At 61.8% G+C, this 15,835-nt stretch overlaps 1 protein-coding gene across 1 annotated transcript in view; it reads right to left on the bottom strand.

The window, feature by feature from the left end:
* The window catches only part of LOC122105986 (SCO-spondin-like), a 53,246-nt gene that overhangs the window by 13,315 nt on the left and 24,096 nt on the right, over positions 1-15,835 (bottom strand). Inside the window, exons 52-79 of the mRNA XM_042677298.1 lie at positions 15,679-15,801; positions 15,460-15,589; positions 15,254-15,379; positions 15,009-15,100; positions 13,523-13,696; positions 13,096-13,260; positions 12,145-12,397; positions 10,637-10,683; positions 9,390-9,560; positions 8,943-9,095; positions 8,637-8,782; positions 7,595-7,689; positions 6,796-6,848; positions 6,394-6,600; positions 6,120-6,290; positions 5,942-6,021; positions 5,130-5,299; positions 4,678-4,724; positions 4,389-4,571; positions 4,119-4,289; positions 3,690-3,890; positions 3,384-3,480; positions 3,093-3,292; positions 2,696-2,862; positions 1,697-1,857; positions 1,263-1,486; positions 646-687; positions 365-520 (exon numbers count right to left, since the gene is read on the bottom strand). Coding sequence (XP_042533232.1) covers positions 365-520; positions 646-687; positions 1,263-1,486; positions 1,697-1,857; positions 2,696-2,862; positions 3,093-3,292; positions 3,384-3,480; positions 3,690-3,890; positions 4,119-4,289; positions 4,389-4,571; positions 4,678-4,724; positions 5,130-5,299; positions 5,942-6,021; positions 6,120-6,290; positions 6,394-6,600; positions 6,796-6,848; positions 7,595-7,689; positions 8,637-8,782; positions 8,943-9,095; positions 9,390-9,560; positions 10,637-10,683; positions 12,145-12,397; positions 13,096-13,260; positions 13,523-13,696; positions 15,009-15,100; positions 15,254-15,379; positions 15,460-15,589; positions 15,679-15,801 — 4,005 coding nt within the window. The remainder of the gene's footprint in view (positions 1-364; positions 521-645; positions 688-1,262; positions 1,487-1,696; positions 1,858-2,695; positions 2,863-3,092; positions 3,293-3,383; positions 3,481-3,689; positions 3,891-4,118; positions 4,290-4,388; positions 4,572-4,677; positions 4,725-5,129; positions 5,300-5,941; positions 6,022-6,119; positions 6,291-6,393; positions 6,601-6,795; positions 6,849-7,594; positions 7,690-8,636; positions 8,783-8,942; positions 9,096-9,389; positions 9,561-10,636; positions 10,684-12,144; positions 12,398-13,095; positions 13,261-13,522; positions 13,697-15,008; positions 15,101-15,253; positions 15,380-15,459; positions 15,590-15,678; positions 15,802-15,835) is intronic.

The following is a 15,835-nucleotide window of genomic DNA, read 5'->3' as shown; positions in this document are numbered from 1 at the left end:
CGAGGCGGGCTGTGACCCCCCTCCCGTCCCCCCTCCGGGCCCTCCTCCTGGATCAGGTCCTGACAGTGGCTTTGGCAGCCAAGCCTCATGTCCCCTCATCAACTCACAGGCTGCGGAGGGACTGGGGTGTGGCTTGTGGGGAGTGCTTGGCACATCTCTGTGTAAAGCACAGGGAATCTGTTAGCGGTTGGCGGGGAGTGCTAGCAGCTGCTGGGGTTGGCCGAGAGAACCAGCCAGACCTCTACTCCAGACCAGATGCTGGGGTGAGAAATGAAGACTGGCGGTCTGGGGGCAGGCGCTGACCGTGGCCAGAACGCATCGTGTGAGTGCAATGCTGAGGGTGGAGTCAGGAGCTCACGTGGACCTGTGCACGAGGGCAGGTTGCAGGGGCGCGCCTGCGAGGGGTCCCCCGAGGTGCAGTTCGCCAGGCAGAGGCGTGCGCGGCTGCGCCAGGCAGGGCGGGCAGGGTCGGTGCAGCTGTGAGAGCAGGGGGACCACAGCGACCATGGGCCCCAGGCACCTGTGGGGCGGGGGGGAGAGGGGAGAGGAAGGGGTGAGGGAGGGGGTCTCCTGATGAGTCGGCCTGTGCCAGGGCAGGGGAGGGAGGGGGCCCTGGGTGGTGCTTCCCAAAGGGTCTAGGGCTACCTGGAAGGTCGCTCGCTGGCTCCACGGTGGATGTTTCGGCCCCTGTGCCGAAGAAGACTCCGATCAGACAGGTTTCCAAGTCTGCGATGCGCCAGGACCAGGCAGTCCGTGCTGCTCGTCGGCGCTATCTGGCCCAGCCTTCCTTCACCTTGATTATCTCACACGGGCATGCTAGGCCAGGAGCTCAAGGCCTCTGCTCAAGTTGTCCCCGCACCCTGGCATTCTTTCTCTTCCAGTGCTCATTAGAGCTCTCTTCATTCATCCACAGACACCCTATCCTCCCTTGTCCAGGAAGCTCTCCTGGATTAATCCTCTAGGAGAAGTCCCTCCACCCCCAATTTGCTATATATAGCACGTGAGCTATCTGAGTTCCTAGATTCTGAGACCAGGGTCTCCCCCACCCCCAAGTGTGTTGAATCTCCCCAAATCTCCAGAAGCCCTGGGCAAACATACCCAAAGTGAAGTGCAGAGAGCTGGAAGGAAGATTCTAAGACAGACATAGGACCGGACAGATACAGGAGGGGACCAAGAGTGACGAGCCAGCCCCAGCCTGCCGATCATCTGCCCAGAGCCTTCCCAGCCCCAGCCCTGCCCTCCACCTTTCCCGCTTCCCTTACCAGGGCAGTCTGGGCTGGGGCAGAATTCCCAGTCCTGGAGGGGCCCGCGGCAGGCCAGGCCACCAGGAGTGGGCATGGGGTGCAGACAGAGGCGGCCGCGGCTGCGCGTACCCAGCGCCCCACAGGACTGAGAGCACGGGCCCCACGGACCCCACGGGCTGAAGCCACTCCCAGCGGTGGAGCAGTCGTCCCTGGAACAGGAGAGCTGTCCGTGCACACAGGAGCTGGGGAGGGGACAGTGAAAGGGGCAGCATGGGCAGACGGAGAAAAGGCCACAGGCCTCCAAGGGCAGGGACACATGGGTGGGCAGAAGCAGAGGGCAGCCCAGGGTCCTGTCCTGTCATCCCTCCCTTCCTGCGCCCCAGGCCTCCGTCCTCCCCTCCCCACCCCCCCATGTGGTTTGGACCTGTTCCCACCCTTGGTGATCCCCTCACCAGTTCCTGCAGCCTATGCGGAGCATCTGGCCTGAGCCCAGCTCATCTCCAGGCACCAGAGGCTGCTCCCCTTCTCCTAGGAAGGGCGGGTGCGTCCCCAGGACAGGGCTGGCAGCCCCCAGCTGGTGAAGCAGCACCGCTGTCAGTACACAGGGGCACTCCTGGGTGGGTGGGCAGAGGAGACAGTGATGTCACAAGCCAGCCACACACTGGGCACCAGTACAGGAGAGAAGGAATGGGAGGATGAGGGCCTGGAGGAGGGTTCTGGGCCTGTGGAGGGCATTTCCTGCAGGCGGGACCAGGGGCATGAACACCCTATGAGAGGCAGATGGGCTGTGGGTGTGGCCTGAGGGGCCAGCGCACTTCCTGCATGGAGCACTTAGCAGTGTCAACAGAAGCCCCAAGAAGACAGGACTGGAGGAGGCAACAGGAGTCTCTGCCAGCAACAGAAGGAATCGGGCTGCCTGGGTTCCATCCAACTCTGCCACCACTAACTTTCTGTGTCCGTTCCCCTCTCTGGGCCTGGGGTCAGCAGGTGCGCAGCTCCCCTCGGATCATGCATTCTCTAGAACTGACCGCAAGAAGCCACCGGGTTTAGAAAAGGAATCTGTTGGGCCCAGGAGAGCAGAGCTGGCACCTGCCTGCCAATCAGCCCCACACCCAAGATGAGAGACTGGGCTCAGGTAGAGGGAAGGCGAAGCAGTGATCTTCCCTACAAAGGATGGACAGGAAAAGGGGGCACGGAGAAGACCCCTAGTGGTGGAGGACAGGGTGAGAGGCGGGGGGCGGGGCAGCATGGGAGAGCCCAGGGTCTGGAGGAACCATCCTTGGCTGTCAGGAGGACGGGAGTTGAGCATGGAGGTACATAGACAATATGCAGTAGGACACCATCAGAGCCAGGGACAGCCTGTCAGAGAGCCCCGCCCCGCCCAGGAAGTGCGCCGTTGGGTGAGGGGTAGGGAGGACCGGCCCTGGGCTCCTGGGTGGCTGAGTTCTGACCTGAACACAGGCCAAGTGATGCTGGAAGGTTCCTTCGGGACAGTGGCAGCCCTCCTCACAGGCATCAGAGAGGCAGGCCCGCTGCCCTGTGATGTGGGTGCAGGAGAAGGGGCATCCTCTGCCAGGCTGGCATTCACGATACAGGCGGTCGGCAGGACAGCCGGTCTCTGAAGCAATACCCAAATCAGTGCCTGCCTCCGTGTCCACCTGTCCTGCAATCTGGAAATCACCGTGCCCCATCCCCGGGCAATACCCCTCCCCACAACCTGGCTGCTTCCTCTTTTATTTACACATCACAGGGGGGAGAGGGGAGTGGGAAAGGTCTGAAGGCATTCAGGGTTCAGGTGAAGGGATTCAGAGGTAAAGGGGATGATGGACAGAGTCTCTCTGAGCTCACCTTTGCAGACCTGCGTGTGGCAGGGGCGGCTCTGGCGGGCCAGCCCAGAACAGGGAGGTCGGGCACAGCGCCGGGAACGGGGCTGCTCCCCTCCCCCACAGGAAACGCTGCAGACTTCCCAGGGACCCCAGGAGCTCCACACACCAGCCCCTGGGCAGCCAGGCACCTTGTGGCACTGGAGGATGCCTGCCACACAGGTACTGGGGACAAGGGAGCGTGCTTCAGACCCCAGGGCCTGGCCTCTTCCCACAGGGGGCTTCTACCTGCTCCTCAATGGCCCCTCCCCCTTACCAGTTGTCACAGGGCCCAAGCACCATCTCTCCAGGTTCCAGGCTCTCCCAGGAGCTGAACCTGGATCCTGCAGACCGGCTCTGGTTCTGAGCCATCCCTGGAGGGTGCAAAAGTGATGGTAGAGACTCACACAGTTCCATGTCCTCCATAAACACTTCATCCTACATCCTATGTCCTGGAGGAAGGAGATGGAGCCCAGACAGCCCAGGGTGCAGGTGGTGCACAGTTTGCAGAGGGAGCTGGGAGCCAGCAGGGGGCAGCGCAGGGGTCAGCAGGTTGCTGGGTGAGGGAGAGGAAGGCACTGACCCATGGCTCCAGGCTGGTACTGGCAGCGGCACCGAGCTGGGGGCACACAGAGCCCATCCTGGGAGAGTTGACCCGTAGGGCACCCACAGCTGGGCTGGCAGCTTCCAAAGCCTGGCTGGCACACACTGCCAGGGGACAGGTCCTGGCAGGAGCGAGGGCAGGGCCATCCACAGGGCAGCAGAACCTGACCACCCCCACAGTCTAGGGCAGAAAGGAAGCACAAGAACAGGTGCTGAGAGACAAGAGCCCTCCTGCCGTGCCCGCCACCTGCCATGCCCGCCACCTGCCACCTGGCCAGGAACGTGGGCAGCCGAGTTGAGGGCTGTCCCCCTTCAGGAAATGGTATCGACCAGTGCGTGAGGGGTCACAGGTCAGAGCCAAGGGTTCTCTGGACCCCGCCCCCACTCCCAGGCCCAGCCAAGTTCTCACCTGCACATTGTGTGGTATTCTCCTGACAAGGGCGACTCTGTTCGTGACCCCCAGGGCAGGGCCTGCCCCCGTCAGAAGTAGGGGGCTGGCTGCATGTCCGGCTCCTCTGGGACTGGCCCAAGCACACATCGCAGGGAGACCAAGGTCCCCAGGGGCTCCAGGCTCCTTCCACTGCACCAGGAAGACAGAATCACTCTTGTCAGGAGGCCCCAGGGACCTCTGGTTATTGGGACTGGGCGGGGTGCTGCGGGCCCAGTGGGAACATCACACCTGGGCATTCTTCAGGGCTGGAGCAGGCCTCCTTCTGAAGCTGGGCTCCTGCCTCTCCAGGGCACGGGGCGCCCCCATGCTGGGGGGCTGGGCACACACAGGCCCTGGAGCGGGACCTTGTCTGGCCCACACAGGGCTGGGAGCATGCCGTCCACTCTGACCACGGGCACCAGCCTCCGGGTACTGCGCAAGAATGGTGGGCACTGGGTGTTCCGGATCCCCTCCCCCTGCCCCTCCCCGGTCCAAGTCCTGCTTTGCCTCCCCTCCCCTGACCACCCATGGCGTGTACCTGGGCAGGGCAGGTCTGTGCAGTTCAGCTTCCCCTCCGAGCAGGTGCTGGGGCCAGGGTGCAGGCCCAGGTGGAAAAGTCAGCATCTCAGCGACTCCCGCCCACCCCCTTCACCCCTACCCCCACCTCCTCTCCAGTGCCCCATGCTTGGCCTCTGGAGATGTCACAGCTGGTGTGTTCCACGTGGGAGTGCCCAGGGTGAGGCTGGGCAGGGAGAGCAGATGGCTTCTCTGTTGTTTGTCTACCCCACCCCCCCGCCCTGCTCCTCCCCAGACAGAGATGACTGCCTCAGTTTCCCCACCTATCACATAGGGATGACAGGGCCTGCCCTACATCTTTCTGGAAATGGAGGGGGCCAATGTGTGCATTGGCCAAGACTTAGGGCTCAGACACGAGATTGGGGTGACCCTGGCGGCTGCCCTGCCTCCTGCCTCGGTGCTGGAGCTACTCACCAGTGGTTGCAGCCATCTTGCTTTGCCAACTGAGCGCCTGGAGGGTGCCGCTGCCCCGTGAGCAGGTCCAGGCAGTCACAGTGACCCGGCGGCACACAGACCGCCCCGTCGGCACTCAGCACCTGGCCCGGGGGACAGTAGCACCCTGGCTGGCAGTGCCACTCGCAGTGCTGGGGACAGCAAGGGAGGGCTCTGGTCAGCAGGACACAGGGCCTGAGGGGCGAGGGAGTCTGTGCAGGCTGCCTGGCAGGGAGGAGGAGGGGGGGAGGGAGAGGAGAGCCTGACCTTCAGCTCAGGTTTCCCTTTCTCTCTCTCTCTCTCTCTCTCTCTCTCTCTCTCTCTCTCGCTCTCTCTTTTCAGTCGTGGGGCTTGAACTCGGGCCTGGGCGCTGTCCCTCAGCTCTTCAGCTCAAGGCCAGTGCTCTACCACTTGAGCCACAGCGCCACTTCCAGTTTTCTGGTGGTTTATTGGAGATGAGAGTCTCACGGACTTTCCTGCCCAGGCTGGCTTAGAACTGTGATCCCCAGATCTCAGCCCCCTGTGTAGCTAGGATTGCAAGCACCAGCCACTGGCGCCCAGGATGTTGTAAACTGTTTTGAGGACATTTGCTGTATGGACACCAAAGGCTGCACTGGATGCCAGCTCCCCGCTTGGTTATAAACCAAAGCCTAGGACCCCCCCCCCCACTGCCCCCTCCCATCCCATTCGCATGGGGCTGGCTGCCAGCACCAGGCAAGAACAAGCGATGAGCCCGCAGTCTGCCGACCCCACTACGGGGTCACAGCAGGGGTCAGCCCAGGGTGCAGACTCACCGCGAGGTCCTCACAGGAGCGAGGGCAAGGAGGCCCACAGGGGCTGTACTCCGCTCCTTCCATGGCTGTGCAGTTGGTCCCTGGGAGGACGGGTGGGCTGAGGGCGGGGTGGCATTCCTGCGCTGCCTCCCCCAGCTGCTCCCGGTGTGCTCCCCGCCCCGCCCCACCCCACAGGTACCTGGGCACGGCCGGGTCTGGCAGGCCTCCCCCTGGGCCTGGGGCCCCTCGCAGAAAGCCCCTAGGCCCTGGGGTGGTGGCTGATGGCAGGCTCGGCTCCGGCTCCGCAGGCCACCCCCACAGCTCCGACTACAGCTGGACCAGGGTCCCCAGACACCCCAGCCCCCTGCTCCTGCACAAACAGCGCAGGAAGGCTGGTGAGGGCCCAAGGGTAGCTGGGACTCAGGGGGCCAGCCCCACCCCCAGGTCAGCCAAGGGCACTGCAGGTCACTCACGGTCACACCCTGGTAGGAGGCACGGCTCCTCCTCAGCCTCCGGGCCAGGGCAGAAGGCTGTGGGCATGGCCGATGGGGGCAGCAGAGTCAGACGAGAGGGTGCCATGCCAATGGTCTTGGCACAAAATCGGTGCCGGTGGCGTAGGGCGGGGCCACAGGAAGCCGAGCACTCACTCCAAGGGGTCCAGGGTGACCACGCAGGCTGGCCTGGGGGGGGGGGCATGTTGGCACAGAGGGGTGGGAAGCACAGGTTGGGCAGAGCAGGAGGCTCATCTTGAGGTGCTCCTCTCCCACTGCCATCTCAGCCCAGGGGCACCCCAGGCCCACCCCGGGGCACCCCAGGCCCAGCCCAGGCCCAGCCCAGGCCCAGCCCAGGGGCAGGAGGCAGGCAGAGTCTCTCACCCTCCTCACAAGGCCGGGAGCTGCAGTTGACAATGAGCCCAGAGCTGCAGGAGCTTCAAGGAAAGAGCGGAGGGCTGGGTTGCCTTAGGACCGGACAGAGAGCCCTGTCTCCTTGTCTTCACGCTCTCGCCCCACACCTACACCTGTCACCTTATTTGGACAGTGGGTCTTTCTAGTAGCAGCCAAGCTAAAGCCAGGCAATTAGGGTTGGCCCTGAATGCTGTTCTTCTGGGAAGAACACAGACGCTCACCGAGCCATGATGGGAAGAGACCTGAGAAGACGGCAGAAATGCCAGATGGCTGGCAAGGCACCGGAGAGGAGAGGCAAGGGAACAGTCCCCCTTGGGCCGCACAAGGGACCAATTCCAGCCATACCTTGATACCCAGCTTCTAGCGTCTAGCACAAACATCAGTGTTGTTGTTAAGCCCTCTAGAGTGTGTGTGTGTGTGTGTGTGTGTGTGTGTGTGTGTGTGTGTGTGTATCTGTCTGTCTGTATGTGAGACTTTGCTACAGAAGCCATGGAAAGTAACACAGGTCGGAGGAGAGAAGACAGTGCTGGCGACAGAACCCAGGGCCTTGAACACGCTGGAAAGTGCTCTACCTAGCTATGCCCCTGGCCCTGAAGTACAGATGGGGATGGCAGAAGGAGGGGTGCTGCTGGCAGGTTTGGCCTGGGAGGGCTGGGGGGTCATGCCTGAGGAGGGGCATGCATCTGTGTGTCGTCTGCTGCTGGGGACAGCTGCATGCTGTGTGCTCCCGGGTCCCGGGATCAATGCAGGAGGAGGTGGAGGGACTCACCAGGTCTCACAGGGACGATGCACAGCACTGCCAGGGGGGTGGAGGTGCCCTCCGTGGGCACAGGGGCAGTCCTGGGCTGGCACACACACATTGTTCTGGAATTAAAACGTCCCCAATCATCTCCAGTTCCAGTCAAAGCCAGCAGCAATTCCTCAGCTGTCCTCAACTGCTAATCCTGATCTTTGCAAACGCAGCTCCCTCTTCGCAGCTCACTTCCGTTGTAAATGCAGCCCCTCAGCTGCGGGGCACAGCGGGGCACGGATTCCATGCCACTGGTGAAAAAGATCATCTTCCATTGCACACATATTTGTATCATCGTACATATTATATGTATTTCCTGTGAAATATGTAATTTGTACAGCAATAGTGTAAAAAGGAAACAAATTTTCATCAGGGGCCATGCTTAGCTCCAGCTGGAACCAGCAAGTGACCTTGGATAAATCTCCAGCCCAAGGCTGAGCATACACTTAGCACTTAATAAATAATCGATGAGCCAGGGTGCCAATGGATCATATCTGTAATCTTGATTATTCAGGAGGCTGAGAATCTGAGGCTCACAGTTCAAAGCCAGCCTGGGCAGAAAAGTCCCCATGAGGCTCTTATCTCCAATTAACCACTCAAAAACCAGAAGTGGTGCTGTGGCTCAAAGTGGTAGAGCACGAACCCTGAGCAAAACAGCTCAGAGAAAGAGCCCAGGCCCTGAGTTCAAGCCCCAAGACTGACCAAAACAACAACAAAAAAATGTAAATAAATATATAACTGGTGGTAGATAAAAGGGCAGAGTTCTTGGTGACAGGTGATTGATAAAGCCTTTCTAGACCCAATCACCGTTTTGCAGACAGAGCAGAGGTCCTGGGAGGGACAGCAAGGCTCACCCAGGGTCGCCCAGGATCACTGCTGTTCCCGCCCCAGCTGAGCTGCAGTCCAGTGTCCTTTCCTCAACTCTCCAGCCCCAAACCTTTGGCTCAGCCTCTGCTGAGGTCCTGCGTGTCCCTTCCCTGCTGGGTGAGGAGGCCCCGCTGAGGTCCCGCGGGCTACGCACCAGCAGAAGCGCCCCCGGAGGGCAGTAGCAGCCGGGGTGGCAGGTCTGGTTATCCTCTCTCAGGGAGCTGAGCTCTGCACAGGAGGCGGGGCCCTGGGCGCAGTCCAGCCACTGCTGTCCTCTGGGACACACACCAGCCACTGGCCCTGGGGACAGTGTCGGCTGAGCCCAGCACTGGGCTCTCTCCCCAGTGCTCCCAGCCTGGGAGAGGCAGCAGCTCTGAGCCGGATGGGGTTGTCATAGGGGAGAGGCTGCGGGGAGGGGGAGGACAGAGGGAGGGCAGGGCAGGTCCGGGGCGGCCCTCACCTGCACAGGGCTGCGGGCTGCAGGTGGAGAACTCCACCGGGCTGTGTGGGCTCCAGCCTCGGGTGCGGTTCCTGTAGCCTCCTCCACAAGGCACGGAGCAGGGGGCCCAGGGACCCCACTCCCCTGGGGGTGGGACCTGGGTCACTGCAGGCCCTGCCCCCCACATCCAGTACACTGTCCCCCACACACCCTAGTGCCCCCCTCCCTTCTCAAACCCTCTGGCCCCTCCTCTTGCCTCCTGGGGAGGAGGTCCTGGAAGTGGGTGGCCCCTAGGGAGGGGCTCTCTTCGGAATTGGACGCATAGGGTCCCTTGGGACCATCTCTTAGCAGCACCTCTTAGGGAAGTCCCTTGCCCATCTCAGGGGATGCGCGGCGTGGGGGAGGGAGAAAGGATTTTTGGCTGTTTTCGAGAAGGTTCTTTAAGGAGGTCTCAGGACCTGCTCTTACCTCGACATGGCTGCAGGCTGCAGAATTCAGCCTCCATGTTAGAACCCTGGCACTCATCCCCCCCAAAGGCCGCGGGAGGTGCGGTGCCTGCTCGGAAACGCCGCCGGATGCCCACATTGCAACTGCGGCTGCAGGGGCTCCATGGGGTCCAGGGGCTCCAGCCACAGGCCACTGCCAGGGTGAGGGCACAGGGTGAGGGCGCATGGCAAGGAACATAGGGCAAGGGCACAGGGCAAGGGCAAGAGGAGAGGGTGCCCGGCGAGGAGCGTGGGGCGTAGGGCGCAGGGCAAGGAACATAGGGTGAGGGCACAGGGCGCGGGGCGCGGGGCGCAGGGCGAGGGCGCAGAGCAAGGGCACAGGGTGAGGGCGAGGGACAAGGATGCAGGGCGCGGGGTGCAGGGCTCAGGGCGAGGGCGCGGGGTGTAGAGTGAGGGCGCGGGGTGCAGGGCTCAGGGCGAGGGCGCGGGGTGTAGAGTGAGGGCGCGGGGAGCAGGGCGAGGGCGCGGGGCGAGTGGTGCAGGGTGAGGGCGCGGGGTGCAGGGCTCAGGGCGAGGGCGTGGGGTGTAGAGTGAGGGCGCAGGGCGCAGGGCGCAGGGCGCAGGGCGAGTGGTGCAGGGCGAGGGCGCGGGGTGTAGAGTGAGTGCGCGGGGCGCGGGGCGAGTGGTGCAGGGCGAGGGCGCGGGGCGCAGGGCGCAGGGCGAGTGGTGCAGGGCGAGGGCGCGGGGCGAGGGCGCGGGGCGCAGGGCGCAGGGCGAGTGGTGCAGGGCGAGGGCGCGGGGCGCAGGGCGCAGGGCGAGTGGTGCAGGGCGAGGGCGCGGGGTGTAGAGTGCGCGGGGCGCGGGGCGAGTGGTGCAGGGCGAGGGCGCGGGGCGCAGGGCGAGGGCGCGGGGCGCAGGGCGAGGGCGCGGGGCGAGTGGTGCAGGGTGAGGGCGCGGGGTGCAGGGCTCAGGGCGAGGGCGCAGGGTGTAGAGTGAGGGCGCAGGGCGAGGGCGTGGGGCGAGTGGTGCAGGGTGAGGGCGCGGGGCGCAGGGCGAGGGCGCGGGGCGCAGGGCGAGGGCGAGTGGTGCAGGGCGAGGGCGCGGGGCGCAGGGCGAGGGCGCGGGGCGCAGGGCGAGGGCGCGGGGCGCAGGGTGAGGGCGCGGGGTGTAAAGTGAGTGCGCGGGGTGCGGGGCGAGTGGTGCAGGGTGAGGGCGAGGGGCACAGGGTGAGCGCGGGGCCAGGACGCAGGGCGAGGGGCACAGGGGTACCTGGACAGAGCTCCAAGGTGCACACCATCTCACCAGAGACACAGGTGCTGCAGAGAGAGGGGCCATAGGGCCATGGACACCTGCCCTTCCAGCACCACCTACTGCCCCAAGGGGCAGCATGCAGGACACTGTTCCATCAAATTCATGAAATTCTCCCTCTGAGGGCGTCCCCCCAAATCCACCCTGGGTAAGTTCCACAGCACCCCAGACATCATGCTGCCCGTGTCACATTAAAAAAAAATCAGGAGACACTTTGTGTGTGTGCCTGAAGTAGGACTTGAACTCAGACCTTCATATTCTCACATGATGCTCTACCACTTGAGACACACTTTGGAGATATGAGTCTCACGGATTTTCCTGCTTGGGCTGGCTCTGAACCTCGGATCTCAGCCTCCCGAGTAGCTAGGATGTCAGGCGTGACCTTTTACACTTTCATTCCGTTTGTTTTTACTAAGCACCACTTGGAGATATCCTGAGTGACAGGCATAGGCGGGAGCAATCCAGAAAGAGCTAGAGTTCTAGGAGGAAGAGCTGGGTAATTTTCCTCACCCTTTGTTTCCTTAAAAAAAAAATTTTTTTTTGGTTGGTCGTGGGACTTGAACTCTGAGCTTCAGTGCTGTCCTTGTGCTGTTCAGCTCAAGGCCAGCGCTCTACTGCTTGAGCCACAGCACCACTTCTGGTTTTCTAGCGGTTTATTGGAGATAAGAGTCTCTCGAACTTTCCTGCCCGGGCTGGCTTTGAACCTCGACCCTCAGATCTCAGCCTCCTGAGTAGCTAGGATTACAGGCGTGAGCCACCAGCGCCTGGCTTCCTTCAATATATTTTTAAAGCCTAATTGTCAAATATTGGAGGTTCTAGCAAAATAATCTAAGAGAGAAAACACAGTTGGGTGGAAGAACAATAAAGGAGATATTTAAAGGAGGAACTGGGAACTAAAAGGTAAAAGTAAGAATGAGGCAGAGATGGAGATGAAAGGAGGTGGGTAGGGATGGTGATGTGGATGAGAGCGCCCTCTGCTGGCACAGCCTGGTGTCAGCTTTGAGTACTGGGCACGAGGAAGGGTCTGAGCAGAAATTCAACGGTCCCAGGTAGGGAATTTATTCAGGAAACAGGAAGCTGGGGGAGCAGGGGAGGGGGGAGAGGGTAAAATCTCCTCTGCAGTTCTTCTGTTGCATCCTACATCACCCCACCCATCCGACATTCAGTTTTCTCATTAAGTAAATGGAGTGATCAGTCCTTGCAGACACCCGGGAATGATCAGGGAACATCTCATCCACTGTAGTCTTTCCAGGACCCACGCCTGGCACTTACCGCTGTGGCCATGCTTGCAGAATGGAGGCATGCTGAACCTCTGGTGTGTGTGTGTGTGTGTGTGTGTGTGTGTGTGTGTGTGTGTGTGTGTGTGTGTGTGTGTGTGTGTGTGTGTGTCCCTATGGCTGCCCTCCTCTGGAACCCTTCCTCTAGTACCCCCTCCCAACTTCTGCTTGCTCCCCCTGCCCTTGGCCTACCAGTTGTTGCAGGAGTCCAGGTGGGCCACCGCTCCTGGTGCATAGAGACGCCCATGCAGCTGACAGGGGCACTGGCTGCGGGGCAGGCAGCTAGCATTGTGCAGGAAGAGGCCAGGAGGGCAGCTGCAGCCGGGGGTGCAGGAGCCTGTGCACTCCACCCCAGGGTCCTGGGCCAGGCACAGCCGAGGACACGGACCCCCCTCCTGGTGGCACTGCTCCGCTGAACGGAACACCATGTCCCCTGGGCACTGGGCTAGAAAGGAAGGCACAGCAGGTCTGGCAGGGGCCGAGGGAGGAGAGGAGAGGAGAGGGGAGGGGAGGGGAGGGAAGGGAAGGGAAGGGAAGGGAAGGGAAGGGAAGGGAAGGGAAGGGGGCAGATCTGAAGGGAATCTGCACAGAGTGCAGGTGGCAGCCTGTGGGCAGGACCGAGCTGGGGAAGCCCCTCCCTCCTTTCTCCTTGCCCACTGGTTCTAGTGCCTGGGATGTCCCTGCAAAGGGCCACAGCTTTGATAGAAGCATGGCTTGATACACTCTGTGTGTGTGTGTGTGTGTGTGTGTGTGTGTGTGTGTGTGTGTGTGTGTGTGTGAGAGAGAGAGAGAGAGAGAGAGAGAGAGACTGGGATTTGAATTCAGGGCCTCATGCTTTCTAGGCTTTCTAGGCATGCTTTCTTGAGACACATCCCTAGTCTTTTTTTTTTTTTTTCTTCTAAACCTGGAGCTGTTTTTGAGGTTGGCTCTCACATTCCACAATCCCCCTGCTGGTTAGCACCAGTTTTTCTTTGCTGAGTTGGAAGTCTTACAACTCTTTTACCTAGGGTTGGCCTTGAACCGCGATCCTCCCAACCTCCATCTGCAGAGTAGCTGGGATTAGAAGCCTAAGGGTCGGGAGTGGCTCCCGGGGCCAGGCTGGGCGGGATGGCTGCAGAGCAGGGTGCAGAGGGGCTGCGGTACCTGCGCAGGGCTGTGGATTGCAGTCCCGTGTCTGGCTGTGGGGTCCTGGACAGGTGGAATTCCCAGGCACGAAAGCAGAGCAGTGCCGCCCTCGCGTCTGGATGCCGCCATTACAGGGAGCTGAGCAGGGGGACCAGGAAGCCCACAGGCCCCAGCCGCTGGGCGCTGTGGGGACCAGAGGTAAAGGCACGGGCAGGCAGGAGGAGGGAGGTGTCAGCGTTGTGGGGCCCGTGGGCATCCCCATCCACTCCTTGAACATTGTTCATCATGGCTGGCTTCCTGGAGGGAGGGCTGAGGCCATCTCGGCTTAAGGACAGGAGCCAGCCTTGCTCCCCCCCCTCCTTCCCTACCCTGGACGGCAGGAAGCTGCTCCAGGGCCTCTGACCCTCCCCTGGTCCCTGACACTCCAGGAATGGTGGGGTGGCACCTGCGCACAGAGCGGGGCTGCACGGCTCCTCCTGGGCGGCCTCCCCGGGGCAGGCCGTGTCTGCGGGGCCAGGGCAGAGCCGGAAACGCTGCCGCCGGCCTGGGCTCCCGCCGGGGAGGAGGCAGCTCTGGGAGCAGGAAGACCACGGCATCCAGGGTGTCCAGCCCAGCACCTCTGCAGGGGACACAAGACAGGACCCTCGCCAGGGGCCCGGGAAGGCTGCAGAGCCTGGGCAGGACTGAGAAGCCAAGAGGCAAGGCCACAAGCACAGCACACTGATTGCTCTGTGGGCACAGCCTACGTCCCCCCGAAGTATGGGGGTCCCCCACTCTCCAGCCCTCCCCAATGGGTGGCCAAGAGGAGAGCATCCCACAGAACCTGCCCAGCTCCCTACCACATCACACAAACCAGCTAGCCCGACACACCCTCACACTCCCCCCCCCCCGCCCCCCGTCAACTCTTCTAGAATGTTCTATGTGGGAAACGTCCGTGTCCCAGTGCACTACAGCTAGTATATCACCAGCCCGCTATAGGAAGATCTTGATCCAGCATCCCTGGTCCCCACACCACAGCTGCCTGCTCCATCTCCTCTATATTCAGTCCTATTGGTCTTGACTCTTATCGGGCAAAGCCTGCTCGGTGAACCTCCACAGGGACAGGCCCAGCCTGGGGGATTCCCAGTCCACGAGAATGGAAACGCTTTGGCACTTCGTCTGGTTTCTAAGTGCTCTGTGTCTGAGACCCCCGTCTGACACCCACAGCCAGCCAGGCGGCCTTATCTGCTCGTGTTCTGTACACACTTGCGCAGACATGTCTCTGGTCAGCATCTGACCCATCCATGTGGGAGTTTATCCTCCTCCCCACCAAAGCCCACCCACTCAGGCCAATGAAGACTATCTTGCAGCCAAGCACTGGTGCTCACTCCTGTAATCCTAGCTACTCAGGATGCTGAGATCTGCGGACCACAGTTCAAAGCCAGCCTGGGCAGGAAAGTCTATTAACCACCAGAAAACTGGAAGTGGCGCTGTGGCTCAAAGTGGGAGAGCACTAGCCTTGAGCAAAAAAGTTTAGGGAAAGTGCCCAGGCTCCAACTTCAAGCCCCACCACTACCACCACCAACAAACAACAAAGACTGCCTCTCTGGATACGTGTCTCACGCCTGTAATCTTAGCTATTCAGGAGGCTGAGATCTGAAGATCACAATTCAAAGCCAGCCAGGTCAGAAAAGTCCACGAGACTCTTAATCTCCAATTAACTACCAAAAGACCAGAAGTGGAGCTGTGGCTCAAGTGGAAAAAGCTAAGGGCTCAGACTCTGAGTTCAAGCCCTAGTACCAGCAAAAGCAAATACTTGAAATAAAACAAGGTAAATAGTGCCGTTTCTGCTGGGAAGGCGTCACCGGCCGCCCACCCAGGGTACCAGGGGTCCCACCCCCAAGTGCTCTGGGCACGTGCAATTGGAAGAGGGCGGACCCCTATTACAGTACCTGTCTCACACTCTGTGTGGCAGGCCTGTAGTTCCTGCCTGTCACCCTCACATGAGGCACCCCCAAAAGCCGCGGGAGGGTTGGAAGGAGACCTGGGGAGAGAGACAGCCCTAGGCACCTGTTCCCCTCCCTCCTTCCCAGCCCTCCTGCTGCTCTGTCCTCTTTCCTGCCTTCCCATTCAGGGCAGACCCCTCCTGCGCCCCATTCCTCCTCCACCCCATTTCCTCCCCTACTTAACTCCTCACCTGAACCTGGTCCTCACTCCGGAGCCGCAGGAGCGGTCGCAGGGAGTCCAGGGCGACCAGGCTGACCAGCCGCAGGCCTGGGGGCAGCCCGCTGCTTGGCACAGCAGCGCACCCTTCTCGCAAGTGCTGCAGGGGAGGAGGGAGAAGCTGAGCGGCGGCGGGGGTGGAGGCCCCGCCCAGCGCCCGCCCTCGGCCCAGCGCCTCACCACTGGCTGCAGTTGTCCAGGAGGAAGGCGGGTCCTGGTGGGCGGAGCTCTACATCCACCAGGCAGGGACAGTCGGAGAGGGGAAGGCAGTGTGAGTCCTGCAGGAGGAGCCCCGGGGGACAGCGGCATCCTGGGCGTGTGATGGAGGAGAGCACTCAGTCCCGGGACAGCAGGGTGGGAACTGAGGGCGGGGCCTGGGGAGGCTAAGGGGTACCCCACCTTCCACACACTGTCCACCACAGCTTCTGTTGGCCTGGGAGTCCGGGCAGGAGGGCGGGCACGGGGGCACTAGCCCCTTCCGGCACAGCTCAGCTGTCACAAGCACACGGCCCAGCCCGCAGTCTGAGGGAGGGAGGCGGACATGGGTGGAGTGGGC

This window comes from Dipodomys spectabilis, unplaced genomic scaffold, assembly GCF_019054845.1.
Source record: "Dipodomys spectabilis isolate Male_0828 unplaced genomic scaffold, ASM1905484v1 ptg000034l, whole genome shotgun sequence".
NCBI classification, from domain to species: Eukaryota; Metazoa; Chordata; class Mammalia; order Rodentia; family Heteromyidae; genus Dipodomys; species Dipodomys spectabilis.
This window is presented reverse-complemented; position numbering and strand designations above follow the sequence as displayed.